Raw genomic sequence first — 18,206 nt, 5'->3', positions numbered from 1 at the left:
GGGGACAAACTGCAACTGAGGTACATGCCCTCAGCGGAAACCGAACCCGGGTCTCTCCGGAACGCAGGCGGACGCTCTAACCGCTGAGCCAAACTGGCCAGGGCTCAAGTCATAATTTTGGAATATTCATATCCATAATCCTGAGTTTGATAGCTTCCTAGTACTTAAAGAATTTCCTTATGAGATTGTTGGTCAGATTACAAGGATCATTGTTTGATATCTTTTTTTTTTATCCTCACCAGAGAACATTTTTCCATTTTTTGTTTAGGTAGAGTAGGAGGGAGAGCGAGGAAGAGAGAGAGAGAGAGAAACATCGACGTGAAAGGGACACATCAAGTGGTTGCCACCAGCACAACCCAACCAGGGCCAGGGACAAACTGCAACCAAGGTATGCACCCCTAGCGGGAACCGAACCCTGGTCTCTCTGAACCACAGGCCGATGCTCCAACCGCTGAGCCAAACCGGCCAGGGCCATTTTTTGATATCTTAACAAATCCATCAACATGTGGAAGATCTGCACAATTCGGTAAACCAGTATTTTCTAAATAACCAAAACGCACTGTTACAATAGTCATACCTGGGTAAAAGATCCACTCAGAGTGCAAGATAAACTGGTGGATCTAAAGAATATCCACAATGATTTGGGAAAAGATGCTTTAAATACTCACTTTTCTAATCAATTCTCTGCATGAGATCAAATATTCTCCAAATACTTCAACCAAAACAAATGTAGAGGCAGATGTTAGAATCCAGCTATCTTCTACTAAGTCAGACATCAAAGAGATTTGCAAAAATATAAAACAATGCCACTCTTCTCACTCAAATTTGTTTTGAAACTATAGTTTTCATTTACATGTTGTTTATTTGTTATTTTTAAATAAATTAGTAAATAAATTTTTTTTTTAATTTCTCAGCTTTAATCTCAGTCCCACAACAACGAATGCATGTGGTAGTCTTCAATTTTTAAGAATATAAAGGTATTCTAAGACCCAAATGTTTGAGAATTGCTATTTGTTGTTCTAAGCTAAATAGATCTTAAGCTAGAAGGATATTTGATTAATTCTTGACTGCTCCTAGCTGTCCATAAAATTCACAGAAATTTTTTGTACCTATAACTGTTTCAATGTTTTCTTGAATACATGTTCCTTTCCATCATGCCTCTCAATTTAGGGAATTCCATTTCAGAGAAACAAGCCACCTTTCAAAACTAGCATATCTTGAAAATGAAAGACCAAAAGTTCAATGTTTACTTTAAAAAGTCTCTCAAAATTAAAAACTTATTTATATGATTTATCATTTTAAATATGTAAAAGTTTTACCAAATAGAAAATGAATCATTCCAAATGTGCTTTATTGCTAATACATAAGTAGCATACAAAACAGTAATAAAGAAGATATTTTAATATTTATAAACAATGGTTAATTTTCTGTACACTATTTGAAATATAGTGGATCCCTGAACAAAATGGGGGGGACACCAACCATTGGGCAGTAGAAAGTCTGTGTATAACTTCCTATAACTTTTGACTCTACAGTCAAACCTTCACGTCCTTGAGTTCAACCAACCAAGGATCAAACACAGTACTTTTGACCCATAGTTGGGAATGTGAAAATACTTTTCAATAGCAGTTGGTTCAATCACAGATGTGAAACGCACAGATACAAAAGGCCAACTATATTTATTGAAAAATAATCAGCAAATAAGTGGACCCACTCAGTTGAAACTCGTGTTGTTCAAGAGTCAACTGTATGTCAACATTTTCTGCTGAAAAAAGTAACCGTTTTACATAAAAAATAGACAAAAATTCTAACTGTATGGTTAGAAGAATCTGTATATTTCAGTGGTTCAAAAACTCCAGGGAGCATTTGAGACCTTGCTTTCTAGCATATATTGCCAGTTTAGCTCAAGTAAACTCATAAAAATTCTCTACAGGTCTGGACATTTCTTTTGCCACCATTTACTTGGCAGGATTCCAAAGGAAGCCCACTCAGGACTACACTATGGACCAGCTCTGGTCCTAGGCCCCCCCAGTTTCCAGGTTTTGCATTGGTGAACTTGGATGAGTTTCTTTCAGATACCTGGGCCTCTTTGCTTTAAGTAGCAGGCCATGACTTTATTTGAGCTGTTCTCAAAAATATCCTCAAGGTGGACAAGGGTTGAGATAACCAAGGGAAAGGAAAAAAAAACACACAAGTTTCTGTTTTTAATTGTACTGTTTACTGAAAGTTGAAACAAAATGAGAGCCTGAACTCTCTTTAGCTCCAAAAGAGGAAGGACACTTGCTTCCCCAACCTTATAGCCAATGGGATGACAATAGTTGTTCAGAACCCTGAATCCAAGGAGTTGTCTAGTACGTTAGCCCAGTCAATCCCCAATCCAGAGAAGCCCGGAGTACTGGGGAGAAGGGCAGAGAGTCCTGGAATGGATTCATCCTGAGACAGGGGCCTGAAAGAGGGGTCCATGCTAATCTGATGGTTCCAGCATTAGGTAAGCTCTCACTGGTCCCTGCTCAGGTATTCTTAGCTAAGAATCTCTGTGGGGTTGGGTAAGGAAAACTTTCCTCTAGGGCATAAAGTGGTACTTATAGGGAGATCTATGACAATTGGCTCATCTGGAAACATACACATAAGGGCTGGTTTTCCCTCTAAGTTTGTTTAGACTCTACTGATCTCATAATTAACATGGGAAATTGGACCTCAGAGATGGACAAGCCCCACAACAGTTGCTGGCCTCCCATTAATACTAAGATGGAGGATCCCTTGATATTTCTAAATTAATCTTTTGCACACATAATTAGAAAAAGCTGGCTATATATTAGGCAGAATGAATGGAAAACAAATTTTATTGGTCTCTCAAAGCTTCAAAAGAGGATTTAGATAAATAGATCAACCTATGATGTCATATAGGTGTCAATTTAATTCTTTGAGGTATTAATGGCTGTCCTTATTTTAAAAAGTGGAAGGTCATTTGAAACTTGACTTGTCAAAGACAGATATAAATTGTAAATGCCTGGAAGACAAATTTGGATCCAATTGTTTGTATCTGTGTGTATATAGCTATATATGTATGTTGTAAATGTGAGATAATTTTTTACTTCCTGATGGTACTGTTCAAGCCAGCACTTCTAAGGATTGGGTATTCTAAAATTCTCAGAAATATAAAACTAACTCAAATGCTTTTCAAGTTCATGTGATCTAAGATTAATCCTTAGTAGATAAAAGTTAGCTTAATTTTGCTGGTATAAGTAAAACAGACATCTTTATTTTGCCTGAGTTTTACAAAATAAATCCAAGTTAATAAGTGACTTTTATGTCTACGAAAAATGTTTCTAGAGTTTATCAAATGCCCAAGCTAAAGAATGCTAATTGATTACTTGTTAGTTTTCACTAGAAATTGAGGTTTTAAGGGTTAAAATACCAATATATGTAGCAATACTTTGTGTTGTTTCAGAAAGGCCCCTGGAACACAACAAATTTGAAAATACATAGGGAGCATTGTATAATAAGTGATGAAAACTTCTAGGGCAGCGGTTCTCAACCTGTGGGTCATGACCCCTTTGGAGGTCGAATGACCCTTTCACAGGGGTTGCCTAAGACCATCGGAAAACACATATTTCCAACGGTCTTAGGAACCCAGACACCACTCCTCTATCCATCTCCAGGTGGGTCTGTCCACATGCAGATACGCCCACATACAACATGAGGAACTGTATTAAAGGGTCGCAGCATTAGAAAGGTTGGGAACCACTGTTCTAGGGTATATTTTATAAGTAAGCAATGGCTGTATATTAAACAAATAGTCGGGGTTACGGCAAAGCTGAGATGGCTGCTTGGTTATTCCCTGCTCCCTGGTTCCCCATTTCTTTGTTTTTGAATGTCTTCATGCACCACAGTGCATTTTAGTTGGGCACAAACAACGGAACTTATGAGCTGACATTTTTTAAAAGTGATATCTTACATTATTGTCAAGGTTTGATATAGATAATGCCAAGTTGGTTACCACTTCCTTTAACAGCAAGCTCCCAGGAGACAAAGATTTTTATTTTATTTTTTAATTGTTTACGGTATTATAGATGTCCCCCATCCAACCCCTTCACCCAACCCTGGCCCCACCTCAAGCCTTCATCACACTATTGTCTGTGTCCATGGGCTATGCATATATGTTCTTTGGTTAATCTCTTTCCATCCCCCTACCCTTCTCCCCTCTGAGACTTGTCAGTCTGTTCCACACATCCATGTCTCTGGACCTGTTCTGTTCCTCAGTTTATTTTGTTCATTAGATTCCACATATAAGTAAGATCATAGGGTATATGTCTTTCTCTGACTGACTTTTTTCACTTAGCATAATAATCTCCAGGTCCAACCATGCTGTTGCAAAGGGTAAGAGAGCCTTCTTTTTTACAGCTGCATTGTAGATCAGTGTATAAATGTACCAGAGCTTTTTTATCCACTCATCTACTGATAGGCACTTGGGCAGTTTCCAGATCTTAGCTATTATAAATAACACTGCTATTTATAACACAGAAGTGCATATATTCTTTCTGATTGGTGTTTTGGGATTCTTAGGATATATTCCCAGAAGTAGGATTGCTGGGTCAAAAGGCAGTTCCATTTTTAATTTTTTGAGGAAACTCTATACTGTTTTCCATAGTGGTTGTACCAGTCTGCATTCCCAGCAGTGTACTAGGTACCTTTTTCTCAACATCCTTGCCAGGACTTGTTGACTTATTGATGGTACCCATTCTGGCAGGTGTGAGGTGATACTTGACTGCAGTTATAATTTGCATCTCTCTGATGATTAGTGATGCTGAACATTTTTTCATATGTCTATTGGCAAGCTATATGTCCTCTTTGGAGAAGTGTTTATTTAGATCCTTTGCCCATTTCTTTTTTTTCAATACTCACTGAAGGATATTTTTCTATTTATCCTCAGGTAAGAGTGGGGGGAGGGGAGATGGAAGAGAGAGAAACATCGACATCAGAGAAACACACCGATTGGTTGCTTCCCACATGACCCTGACCGGGGCTGGAAACCAAACCACAACTGAGTAATGTGCCCTTGACCAGAATCGAACCTACAACTCTTTGATCTATAGGTTGACACTCTAACACTGAGCCTAACTGGCCAGGATGCTTTGCCCATTTTTTAATTAGATTGTCTTCCTGGTGTTGAGTTGTATAAATTCTTCATACATTTTGGAAATTAATCCTTTATCAGATGTATAACTGGCAAATATGTTCTCCCATACAGTGGGTTCCCTTTTCATTTTGTTGATGGTTTCTTTTGCTGTGTGGAAGCTTTTTAGTTTGATGTAGTCCTATTTGTTTATTTTTCCCTTTGTTTCTCTTGCCCTAGATGTACTGGTGGAAATACTGCTATGTGAGATGTCTGAGATTTTATTGCCTACATTTTCTTCTAGGATTTGTACGGTTTTGCAACTTACATTTAAGTCTTCTATCCATTTGAGTTTATTCTTGTGTATAGTATAAGTTAGTAGTCTAGTTTCTTATTTTATTTCATTTGCACTTATCTTCAGATAGAGCGGAAGGGAGAGAGGGAGAAAGAGAGAGAGAGAGAGAGAAACATCGATGTGAGAGAGATACATTGACTGGTTGCCACCCACACGACCCCAACCGGGGCTAGGGACAAACTGCAAATGAGGTACATGTTCTTAGCAGGAACTGAACCCAGAACTCTAGTCCGAAGGCCGATGCTCTAACTGCTAAGCCAAACCAGCCAGGGCAGTGCTCTAGTTTCTTTATTTTTAATCCTCACCTGAGGACATTTTTCCATTTTTTGTTCAGACAGAGTGGGAAGAAGAGAGAGGAAGAGAGAGAAAAAGAAAAACATCAACATGAAAGGAACACATTGAGTGGCTGCCACCCACACGACCAACCAGGGCCGGGGACAAACTGCAACTGAGGTACATGCCCTTAGCAGGAACCGAACCCGGGTCTCTCTGGACCGACGCTCTAACCGCTGAGCCAAACCGGCCAGGGCAGTGGTCTAGTTTCTTATTTTTGCATGTACTTGTCCAACTTTCCCAACACTATTTATTGAAGAGACTGTTCAGGAAACAAAGACTTTTAAACATTATTGACTGCCACCTGTAGAGTTTGTATACCAGAAAGGGCATCAAGCAAAAGACACTCCCCAACTTCATTGTAAGTGAACTTATCAGGAGCCTAATACCAAATGAACATCTACCCCTATTTATGGACATAAAGACCCCTTGAGGCCGAGAAACCATTGACACCAGGGGCAGACAGCTATATCAAGACATCGACAAGGCTTCTATATTTATACGTTGATATTAAACTCAGACTCCTTTTTGTTTGATTGTTTTCACCTTTTTGCTAACAATATTAGTCATAATAATTGTTATATACTTGTTCTTTGGGTTTTTCTATACAGTCCAACTATTTCTAACTACTGAACATGCATAACTACTAATACTCTTTATACCCTGGCCGGTTTGGTTCAACAGTTAGAGCATCCGCCTGTCGGCCAAAGAGTCGCAGTTTGATTCTGGTCAAGGGCACATACCTCGGTTGCGATTTTGTCCCCAGCCCTGGTCTGGGTTGTGTGGGGGGCAATTAATTTATGTGTCTCTCTCACATCAGTGTTTCTTTCTCTTCCTCTCTTTCCTCTCTCTCTCCCTCCCTCCTTCCTTCCCTCCCATTCTGTCTGAAAAGAAATGGAAAAATATCCTCGGATGAGGGAAAGCAAAAAACAAAAAAAATAAAAAAACAACTCTTCATGTCTATGTAAATGTTATACTAGATGCCAAATACAAAAAAATAAAACAGAAAGTAAAATACTCAACTCATAATAGGATAAAAATGATCCACAGTGTTTCTTCACAATGAAGGCCTATAAGACCATATAACTTTCCATTTACCTGCCCTTCCCCTTTTGGGAAAAATTCTACCTCAGCTCAGATCCTATGGTTCCGGTACTGCCCCACCCCTTTGGTCAAGACAACATTGACACTGAGACTTCCTAGGAATAAGCCTCCCTAAAAGCTGTGAGACCACACTATCCAACCAAAAGTCTGGTCTTCAATGCATCCTTCTAATTGATTTATGATCAAATGGGGAAATTATAGGCAAAAAAGGGGGGGGTTCTATGGAAAGTAACCTCTCAGGGTGATCTGATTATAAATTCCTAACTGGGCAGAGTTCATGGGAAGTCATGTCCCAGGCCTATAACTTCTTTAGTGAAAGGTTGTTGCTCTTGTGCAATTAGATTAAATTAACACACCTTTGGAATACCAGAAGATAGAGCACATAATCTTATTAAGTATCCTGTAATCCAATCCCTGCCTTGTTTTTCCCACCTCCATGTAATCTTCCTTATGTTCCCTCCTTAATTTCAAATGCATAAACAAAGATGCAAGACTGTTCTCCTACAGAGTATCCAGGATCTTGCTCCTTGGCATATGCTGTCAGTTTGGTTAAAATAAACTCTTATAAAAATTCCCAAAAAATTTTTAAAATTTTATTTGTTAAATCCTCAGCATTTTTCTTAAGCATATCATGTGTAGCATTTGCTATTTCCTACTTTCATCTACTTTTTAACATATCTAAGCATTTTACCTGAAAGATAGAAGAAACCAAGGATGTATAATTTGGTAGCTAAGAGACACTTTTTGACACATAGACCTCAAGATAATTACATTTATTCTTCTAATCCTATAGAGAAGGAAACTGAGAACTAAGTTAACTTATTTCCACAGGTCTCAAAGTTTGTTGTTTGTACATACAGAACTGAATTTTATTATTTGTTAATAGCCCGGCCTTTTGGCATTTATAATTCTAATAACTTTCTATTTGATCAAATAGTCAACCTTCTCTCCAAAGCCTTTTTTAGGCTAAGGAAAGCAGGACTGACATACAGAAAGTAATATATACTACAACAGATTTTCTTGTCTAAGATTTATAATCATTACAAAGCTTTCAAGAAGCAAAAGCAAAGTTTATTTAAAAATCCATTTAAAATAAACCTCATTTAAAAATACTTCCATTTAAAATATGTTCTATCAATTCTTAGAGAGTTTGCAAAGTTTTATAGAACTCACTCACCAAAAGTTGTCCCACCAGCTTCTTCACATTCTGCCCCATTTCTGGGGACTGTGATCCACTGCATGCTAGTTTTATTAACATTTCAAGGAAGTTCTTACATTTCTTCACATTTTCTAGCTTCGTTTACATATAGAAATATAAACAAACACTCATAAATGTTAGCTAGAAAACAGTTTTAAAAGATTATAAAGAGCTATATTTCTGTAAAGTGCAAGTGAGAGCTTACCGGAGAAAGATTAGTCTGAGCAGTTGCTGAGTTCTCTGCTTTGAGACTGGGCTCATTTGAGGGGGTGTGTGATGCTCCCAAACTTGAAGGCTTCAGGTTAGTTACAGTATTCAATGGTTTTACAGGAGTAACTGTGACAACACTGGTTGGCACAGCCACAGACTGAAATGAAAAGGAGTATATATTTAGATATGTATTACTATGACATGTATCATAGTGGGTGCCTCATTTCACTTATCAGACTATACAAATGGACTTGAAACAGTTTGCTTTTATGTTATGTAACAGTTATAAAAGCTCTGGACTCTAGCAGATCTGGGTTTCAGTCTCACCTACATACCCACCTCCTTTTCATTGACACCTACAGAGTGTTGAATTCAGGCAAGTTTCTTAATCCTGCTAACCCTCTGATTCCTGTTTATAGAGACACAAGAATAGCCAGGCTGGTGTGGCTCAGTGGATTGGTCAGGGCTCGATCCCCAGTAGGGGGCATGTAAGATGCAGCCAATTGATGTTTCTCTCTCACATCGATGTTTCTATCTCTCCCTCCCTTCCTCTCTCTCTAAAAAAATCAATAAAAACGTATTAAATACAAAAAAACAAGAGTAACAATGGTACCTCCCACCTTAAGGTTTTCTGTGAAATACAATGCCAAGCACAAACTCCTAACAAAATATTATTAATATGTCTCTAAAAAAGATTTGAAATAGTAAGCCTTTTTATGAAAATATAGAATTTCCTGTTCTGTAATTCTCTGCTTTTTCATAAGTATATAGCAGAGAGATTTACTGGTCATCTTATATTCAGATAAATTGCTTTTACATAGACCATAAGAGTAAGCATTACAAGTATTATGAAAGTGATATTTTATTTTCATACTAAAACGAATCTCAGTTGCTTCTTCCACCCTCTATTGAAATGAGGTGTGATTATAGCACCACCTGCAGGATTAAAAGTTTCATACAAGAAATCACAAGTCAAGTAGTAAGTTAGAAAACCATATTGAAAGAAAGCAACAATCTTATTTTAAATTACAGAATATGAGTAAAGTTTTGGAGTGTAGAGAGAATAGTATTTACAATACACAAATAAAACTGACCACTGCACCATCATTTTAATTTAAATGCTTGTTTTCTACAGGCATACAGCACAAAAACATTAGGTTGCTATCATTTTCAAGGAAAGTTCCTTCTGTAATAGTAAAGATAGGTAAATTTGAATGTACAACAAAATTTTACATTTTAGAAAGATTGGAGCACGTATTAGACAAGGATTTTTTGAGGGTGAAAATGAGAAAAAAATTAAAAATACTGACTAATGATGGTGGCTACAACTAATGATGAAATGTTAAGCAAAAATGGGGGAAAATAAAAAATTGAACCTAAATTAGTACAATTTTATTAAGTATGACCAGATCTCAAAGGCAACAATGAAAATTACATCTCCCTCATAATCCAATCCTTAGTCCTGCTCTCTAAGGACATCTAATATACAATTTCCTCTGAATCCTTTTGGAGATTTTCTAATAAACTTCTTTAGCTTTATGTACAGCAAATAAATACTCTTTCTTCAGTGAGTCTATTTTATATTTAGTCATTAACTCTTTATGCTACTATATTTAAGAGATCTGGAACTTTAGCTGGTGAGTATGATTATATGATTACATGATTACCTTTCAATTCCAGTAGAAGGGGGTTCCTCCAACGAGTTTTGTCCCTTTCCCTTACAAGCAAAATAAGGCCCAATGAAATGGAAGTTCAGGAAAAGTCCTATTTTTTTAGTAGAGGATGCACTTGTGGCATTTCCACTTTCCTTGTCAATATTTTTTCTGTCTCCAAGACAAAAATCTGTCTTTCACGACCCTACCAGACACATGCACTTTCCATGCGAATTCCACCTCTTAAAAGGCATGAAAAGGTACATAATCCCAGTCTTTCTCTACATAATCTCACAGCCATAATAGACGAAATGTCTTAAACTCAATCATAACTCTGACTTAGACTCAATATAGACCAGCCAGTGGTACTTCCATGCTTTGCAAGACTACACTGGCACTGACTAGGCATGTCTGGGCAACAGGAGATAAAAGACCTGGGTATATGTGAAATAATCTGAAAAATCAGTTATACATCAAGTCAGTACAATGAGTTGTATGTAAATTTACCATAAATAACTGCGTTTCAAGGAGGGTAATTTTCTATACCTGTCTGAAAAAGCAATCGACTTTGAGTTTGTTCATTTATAATTAGAAATACTAATTCTAAATGTAATCATTTGCATATTATATTCCAACCTACCAATGAATAAAGCTGAGTCTTCATCATCAAATACAACATAAAACTGAACAAAGATTTCAAACCAGTTCCTGTGTTATATTTATTAGACCAGACCATGTTTTAAGCCATTTTAATAAATATTGATACCTATTAATAGAAAAATACTTTTCAAAATTTCTTAACACACATTTGTCTTTCCAGTCAAGTACAAAGAGTTCTATCTTCTCTCATTCCAAGTTCTAGCTCCTTATTTTCAAGAAATGCCTAAAACTGAGATGCTTTATCCCTCAGAGACACAGATATTATTCATTAACTCCACTGTTTGATTATTTCTATTGCTTTAGCCTACCAAGGAGGAACAGCCCAGCTTAAAATATGCATTGATCTAAAGTAGGAAAAGTTATAAACAATCCATATGGAAATATCAGTGGTAGACATATAGGTGAAAAAATAATCCAAGGAAAATAACTCAACAACTCACATATACACTTTAGGAACAACTATAAGTACTAAATCTTTGAAAAATAGATCCAATGAAAAATGCATTCTCAAAGTACTGCTGAAGTGATAAAACCCTTCCATATTATAAATTTTTTAAACTTCCTATTTTTCTGAAACCTCAACATCACAATAGTCTCAGAGCACCCCATCCAGGCAACTACTTATACCAATGTAATAAAGCTGGTCCCTGCTACAAGATCCCCCTCCTGTCCCCCTCCAACTATGACCTAGTGACATTCAAACACACCAATGAAATTTCCTCGTGCCTCTTGCTTATGTCCTCTATACCAGCCCTCAATAAAGCCCCTTGCTGCCTCACTGTTTCTCAACTTCCCACCTGTTTGGTTGTGCCTGCTATCTGGGTGCTCCACCCATATGGCCTGCACAGGGGTCACACTTTCACCAAAGGACATAATAAGAGTCCTTATAAACTAGATGCCATGGCTGCTTCCTGGGCACTTCAGGTTCCTTGTGTCCAGGGACCAGGAGACAGTGAAGAGTCATTATCATGATGGGGTATAACTGCCCTGACATCTGGAATAGGTAGGGTTGCTATTACACAATGGAAACCAAGAAGAATATGTGTAGTAAGGACAAGTGATCCACCTAGGTGCCTTTTGATATCTCCTTGCCCAAGTGCAGTGACAAATGAACAAATGCAGCAATTGCCTTGAAAGACCATGATGATTAGGACCTCTTATCCCTCAGGGGTTAAGCTACCATGACCAGCAGAGTTGGTAGTTGAGGGTAAGGGGAATCTGGAATGAATAATAAAGGAATGAGATGATGATTACCAATTGCAGCAGTGGGGACTATAATTCATCCTACTAACTTCATCTTCCTTGTTTCCCCAAGGAAGTAATCCACTGGAATCCCAAAACTGCAGGTCTTCAAAAATGTATGAAGAAGCAGATCCCAGTAATGCAAGGAGTATACTGTGTGATGCCATCACAAGAAGAGATCTGTATTGTCCTAGATGCTGGAAATGCTATTAACAACCTGTAGTTGTCAGTTCCTTCATGTTTTAACTCGGCTGCAGAGAATTACCTTGCTCAAGGGCACAACTCTCTTCAGAGAGTCCACATCCAATGGGGGAATTAAGGCCCAGTCAACCATGCTGGCACACAATGGAACTAGTGACAGTCCATATTTGCTCCCAAGTTCACCAGTTTCACTAAGGCTTTATTGGGCTTGAATCTAGTTCAAACTCTTACTTACTCTCCATTCCTTTCCACAGGTTATCAATCCCTAATAAATACCTATACATCGCAATTCTTTTCCAGCACCTGCTTCCAGACACTGTGACACATGGCAATTTGATGCGTTTGTATTAATTCAATATATTCAAGCAAAGTTGATATTCCAAGAATCTACACAGCGTTTATTTTGTGTTTCTCATACCTCCAACAGTTACTAGTTTGTTAAGTGTCATCATATACCACTAAGTTGCTCTCTTCAATGTCACATAGTCAGCAACTTATACATCTGGCAGAAGAGAGCTAAATAATACAGAAAGATGGGAGAATAACCAGTGCACACATGGCCACAAGTCGGTCACAACTTACTTGTACTGAGGAAGGCTTTGAAACAGTGGTTACCACAGTAGTTCCCATTTGTGCCAACTGTTTAACAGGTGCCACTGCCACTTTCTTGATTAATTGTGAATTAGAATTCTGGGGGGTTGGGAGAATAATACAGAGTCATCATTAGTTATTTAAAATCAATCAGTACTGTGGCAAACATTTAAACTTTACACAGAAAATGTCTTTGTTGTAACTGGCTTTATAACCTTATACATTTTTACTATGAACCAAACTGGTCAACTGGCCAGTTGATATTCATTTCATATACCTATGGAGGCAACTGATTTAACAAATAAATATCACAGTATTTCAGTATTTAAATCTTAAACTCTACTCTTTGGTACACACAGAAAACATGGATTCTCATTTGCTATCTAATTATAAACAAAAATCTGCTAACCTATCTTCTCAACCCACAGCAGTTAGATAAAGCAAACTAGAAAAGGAGGGAGTAGTTATCATTGACTGATACAGTAGCAAAGAAAATGACTGGTTGAGAACCCAGAATCAAATTAGAAGAGTACAAAATGGGATCAGGGAGATTTAAATTGGCAGAGGATATTACCACAGAAAACAGTGCAATCTTTCTTTAGGATGGGCCTGACTCATCAAGAAAATGCTATACTATATTCAGCAGTTTCTGTTTAACCAAAGAAAGATGTCCATAAAAATATACATATATTTTAACTCTGGCACACAAGATAAGCTTCAGGTACTACAAAGATCATCATGCATGTAAAATCAATTATTTCTAAACAATGACATATTAATAAAACATTACAGCAGAGTTCTGAATTTCTTAAAGAATTCCTATAAGATATGGATAAAAGTGAATACTAAACTGTAGTCTTAATATTTTGCCATAAATCAAAATGGAAGCAGAATGGTTTTCTTTCCATCTAGAGATGCAAATAGTTCTTTGAACATTCCTGAAGGACTACAAAGTCTCTGAGTATGAAGACTAAATTTTTGTTTTAGTAATCACCAAATGTCTTAATTAAATTAACATATATTCAGAGTAAGTAGCTTAATTGAAAAAGTTGAACAAAACCATCCCTTCGATTATTTTTACTGGCAAATACATATACATTTATATGAAGATAATATCTGGAAAACTAAAAAAGACAAAAAAACCCTTTAAGGTATTATTACCGGCATCGTACAGATTTTGACTGTTTGAGTATTGGTTGGTATAGCTGGCCTTGAAATTATGTTACTTGTGGTCTCGGCTCTTGTTACAGCTTGCTGAGGAGATACCAACATCAACTGACCACTGTTACTTTTGATCAAAACCGTTCCTATATTTAAAAAGAAAAAAAAAAAAAGTGACCTAGCTAATAAATAAAGCATAATATCATATATTTCTTCTATTTCTTCCAGTAATTTAAATGGTTTTAATAAGTGATTATACATACTGAATACCATGTCTACTAATTATTATATATGGTATAAAAATATTTTTACTCAACACTACTTAAAATATTTAAAGTCTAAGCATATGACTAAGACTCTTTTGGAGGAGGCAAAATACTTTTTTCTCCATAACATGAAACTATTTATAAAGCTACAGTAAGATGGTATGGTAAGGACACGGGACTATACAAACTGACCAATGGAATAGAACACAGAACCCCCAAAATAGACTCTCACAGATATGTAATATCACATTTTCCTAAGAGACACTGTAGATCAATGAGGAAAAGAACGACTATTCAATAAATAGGGGTAGGTCAATGAGTTATCTACAGGGAAAAGATGAAAAGTGTCACACCATACACAAAAACCATTAAGGACACAATGGTAAAAAAGTAAAACCTTTTAAACTCTTAATGTAGAAAATTATCTTTCTTAACTTAGAATAAAAATTTCTTAAATATGTAATATTTGATACATGCGACTATATCAAAAAAACTTTTTTTAGCAAAAGACACCACCAGATAAAAAGACAAACAACAAGAGAAAATATTAGTTCACATATATTAAAATGAGGAATATCCAAAATGCACAAAAGGAATACAGATGTCAATGACAGGGAAAGGTTAATTAAGACCACAGTGAGATATCACTTTATATTTACCAGATAGACAAAGATTAAGAAGTCCAATAACATTATTAAGTGTTAAAGAGATATGTAGCAACAAGAACTCTATTTTGAGGGTGGTAGTATAATCTGATACAACTTTTCTTTTTTTTGCAATTTTTATTAATTTATTTTTGTTACAGAAGTTTCTCCTTCCCCGCCCCCCTACACAACTTCTTTGTTCAACTCTATATTAGTAGGCCACACTGCTTTCCCTTTCATACTGTTTAACCCAGTAGTTCTAAATCTAAAGACATTCTTATCCATGTCAGTAGAAGGCACAAGCAAGAATATCCATATTCTAAAATGGCAGCATTAACAGCAAGCGTAACTGGTAAAAATAATTTTTAAAAACAACCATTTAAAATCTTTGAAAATTGCCCTAAGGCATACAGAAACTGATTACACAATTATTAAAGAAAATCTACTAAAACTCAGTATGAACAGCAAGAATCTGCTACCATCTAAATCACAATTCACTTTCCCTTTTCAGTTCAACAAGACAGAAACTCTACTCCAGGCAGTGTGGCCAATCAGAGCCTCCCTTCTCTCCTAAGCTCCTAGTCAAAGGCTCTGGTATCTTCCTGGAAGAAGCAGGCCACCAGCTTATCTCATCTTCCCCACCCAAGGCCATATACTGCACAGGACAAATATGTCCAACAGGTTCCACCTTCTTTCACCCATCCCCACTCACATATGGAAGACTCTACATCAGGGATGGCACAAAGAATATTTCTTAGTTCTTTCTTAGGGTGGAGGTACCATGCTGGGAGAAGTAAGTAGAGAAGAGCAGAGACACTACCATCCATGCCCAGTACTCACTTCTATAGCAGGGATATCATTTAAAGAGAAGCATGCACAATCATGTTACCTGAAACTGTTTTTATTCCAGAGTGTGGGGAAGCTCAAGGCTAAAGACACTCTTAAATCCAATGGAACAATTAAAAGGATGGTAGCTTCATGACAGATACAAACTAAACCATAGGGCTAGCTCTAGTTTACCACAGAGAACCAGACAAAGAGACAACTAAGAAGAGCCCTCCAGGGATCAGAACAAATCTCAATGACCTTAAAAATTATCCTTGTAAAGGAGACCAAATTTTAATTAAATCAGACTATGAAGCAAGTTAGGCCCTAGGATATTGTTGGAAACAATAGGGTAATCAATGAAGAGAGACCAACAGCTGGGACTGGGCTTGACACCAGGAGAGGCAAACAGCTTTCCAGAGAGATCAAAGAAAGAGAGCCCTGCTACAACTACTGCCATCCCAGCCAGGGTGGCTGTACTGATGCCCAAGGCTGTGCCCTCTAAAAAGGAGCAACATCAAAGGCTTCCCATTGCAGAGAAATAGCCTTTTCCAAAATAATCCAACCAGATGTTAAAAAAAAAAAAAAAAAAAAAAAAGCAAGCATACAGTAATACACTCAAAGTAGTAGAATCCAGTATCTAAAATTGCTACAATATGTTAATTTTGAACAACAAATAACAAAACATGCAAAGAAAAAAGTGAGACACGAGAGAAGAAAAAGCAGGCAACAGAATCTACCTTGAGAGGGATGAGATGTCAGATTTAACAGACTTCAAAGTAACCATTATAAATATGTTCAAAAGCCAAACAAAACCCATGATTAAAGTAAAGGAAGGTATAATGATGATGATATCTCATCAAATAAAAAAATACCACTAGAGAGACAGATGTAATTTTAAAAATTAGTTTAAAAGTACAATAACTTAAATAAAAAATTCACTAGAGGGCCTGGACTTGAATGGGCAAAAGAAAGATTAGTGAACTTAAAGACAGATTATGACCCAGCAATTCCACTTCTGAGAATATATCCACAGAAACCTGAAACACTAATTCAAAAGAATATATGCACCCCTATATTCATTGCAGCATTATTAACAATAGTCAAGCCCGGGCCAGTTTGGCTCAGCGATTAGATTGCCCACCCGTGGACCAATGAGTAGTGTGTTCAATTCCAGCCAAGGGTGTGTACCTCGGTTGCAGTTCAGCCTGGCCCTGGATGGGGTCCTGCAGGAGGCAACCAGTCAATGTGTCTCTCTCACATTGATGTTTCTCTTTGTCTCTCTCTCTCTTCATCTCTCTCCCTCCCACTCCATCTGAACAAAAATGGAAAAATATCCTTGGGTGAGGATTAAAAAAGAAAGAAAGGAAAAAAAACAATAGCCAAGATTTGGAAGCAGCCCAAGTGCTCATCAGTAGATAAGTGGATAAAAAAGCTTTGGTCCATCTACACAATGGAATACAACCTAGCCATAAAAAAGAAGGAATCTTAACTTTTGCGACAGCATGGATGGATCTGGAAAGTATTATGCTAAGTGAAATAAGCCAGTCAGAGAAAGGCAAGTACCATATGATTTCATCTGTATGTGGAATCTAAGGAACAAAATAAACTAACAAACAAAACAGAAACAGACTCACGAAAACAGAGAACGGACTGACAACTGTCATAGGGCAGGGTAAGGGTTGGGGGGGGATGGGGCTGTGTGAAAAAGATAAAGAGTTAAGCAAACACAAAAAACAACTCATAGTCACAGACAACAGTATGAGGATTACCAGAGGGAAAAGAGGGGGTTGGGGATGATATAAGAGGGTAAAGGCGGGATAAATGATAATGGAAGAAGACTTGACTTGGGGTGGTGTACACACAATACAATATACAGATGATCTATTATAAACTTGTACACCTGAAACCTATATAATTTTATTAGCCAATGTCACCCCAATAAACTCAATAAAAATGAAAAAAATAAAGCCCATCAAAAAAGACAGATTAATAGATTAATAGAGATTATGTAATCCAAAGAAAAGAGAAAAATGAAGAAAATAAACAAAGGCTTAGAGAAATGTGGGCCATTGCTAAACACACCAACGTAGGAATAACATGTGTACAAGAAAGCGGAGAGAGAAGGAGATATAAAGAAGCAAAAAAAAAAAAAAACTCAAAGAAACATACCCTGGCCGGTTTGGTTCAGCAGTTAGGGCATTGGCCCAGGGACCAAAGGGTCACGGGTTCGATTCTGGTCAAGGGCATATATCTTGGTTGTGGTTCGATCCCCAGCCCTAGTTAGGATCGTGCAGGAGGCAACCAAGAGTGTGTCTCTCTCACATCAATATTTCTCTCTTTCTCTCACTCCCTCCGATTCTATCTGAAAATCAATGGAAAAGTGTCCTCGGGTGAGGATTAAAAAATAAAAAGAAATGCAAAGAAACACTGGCTAAAAACTTCCCAAATTTGATTAAAAAAAAAAGAAATCTAAACATCCACATAGTTCAACAGATTCTAATTAGGATTAATTCAAGAGATCCACACCAAGACACATCATAGTAAAAATGTTCAAAGACAATAAATCTTGAGAGCAGCAAAAGAAAAATGACTTATTATGTATAAAGAATCCCAACAAGATTTACAGCTGACTTCTCGTCAGAAAT

The 18,206-nt window shown here is 37.0% G+C and overlaps 1 protein-coding gene across 2 annotated transcripts in view; it reads right to left on the bottom strand.

Annotated features, from left to right (window-relative positions):
• Positions 1-18,206, bottom strand: part of TAF4B (TATA-box binding protein associated factor 4b) — a 121,836-nt gene that overhangs the window by 87,007 nt on the left and 16,623 nt on the right. For both annotated transcript variants that reach the window (XM_036245808.1, XM_036245809.1), the window contains exons 2-5: positions 13,824-13,969; positions 12,654-12,761; positions 8,312-8,473; positions 8,086-8,202 (exon numbers count right to left, since the gene is read on the bottom strand). In XM_036245808.1, coding sequence (XP_036101701.1) covers positions 8,086-8,202; positions 8,312-8,473; positions 12,654-12,761; positions 13,824-13,969 — 533 coding nt within the window. The remainder of the gene's footprint in view (positions 1-8,085; positions 8,203-8,311; positions 8,474-12,653; positions 12,762-13,823; positions 13,970-18,206) is intronic.

The sequence above is a fragment of the Molossus molossus genome, unplaced genomic scaffold (assembly GCF_014108415.1).
Source record: "Molossus molossus isolate mMolMol1 unplaced genomic scaffold, mMolMol1.p scaffold_m16_p_6, whole genome shotgun sequence".
Lineage (NCBI taxonomy): Eukaryota > Metazoa > Chordata > Mammalia > Chiroptera > Molossidae > Molossus > Molossus molossus.
This window is presented reverse-complemented; position numbering and strand designations above follow the sequence as displayed.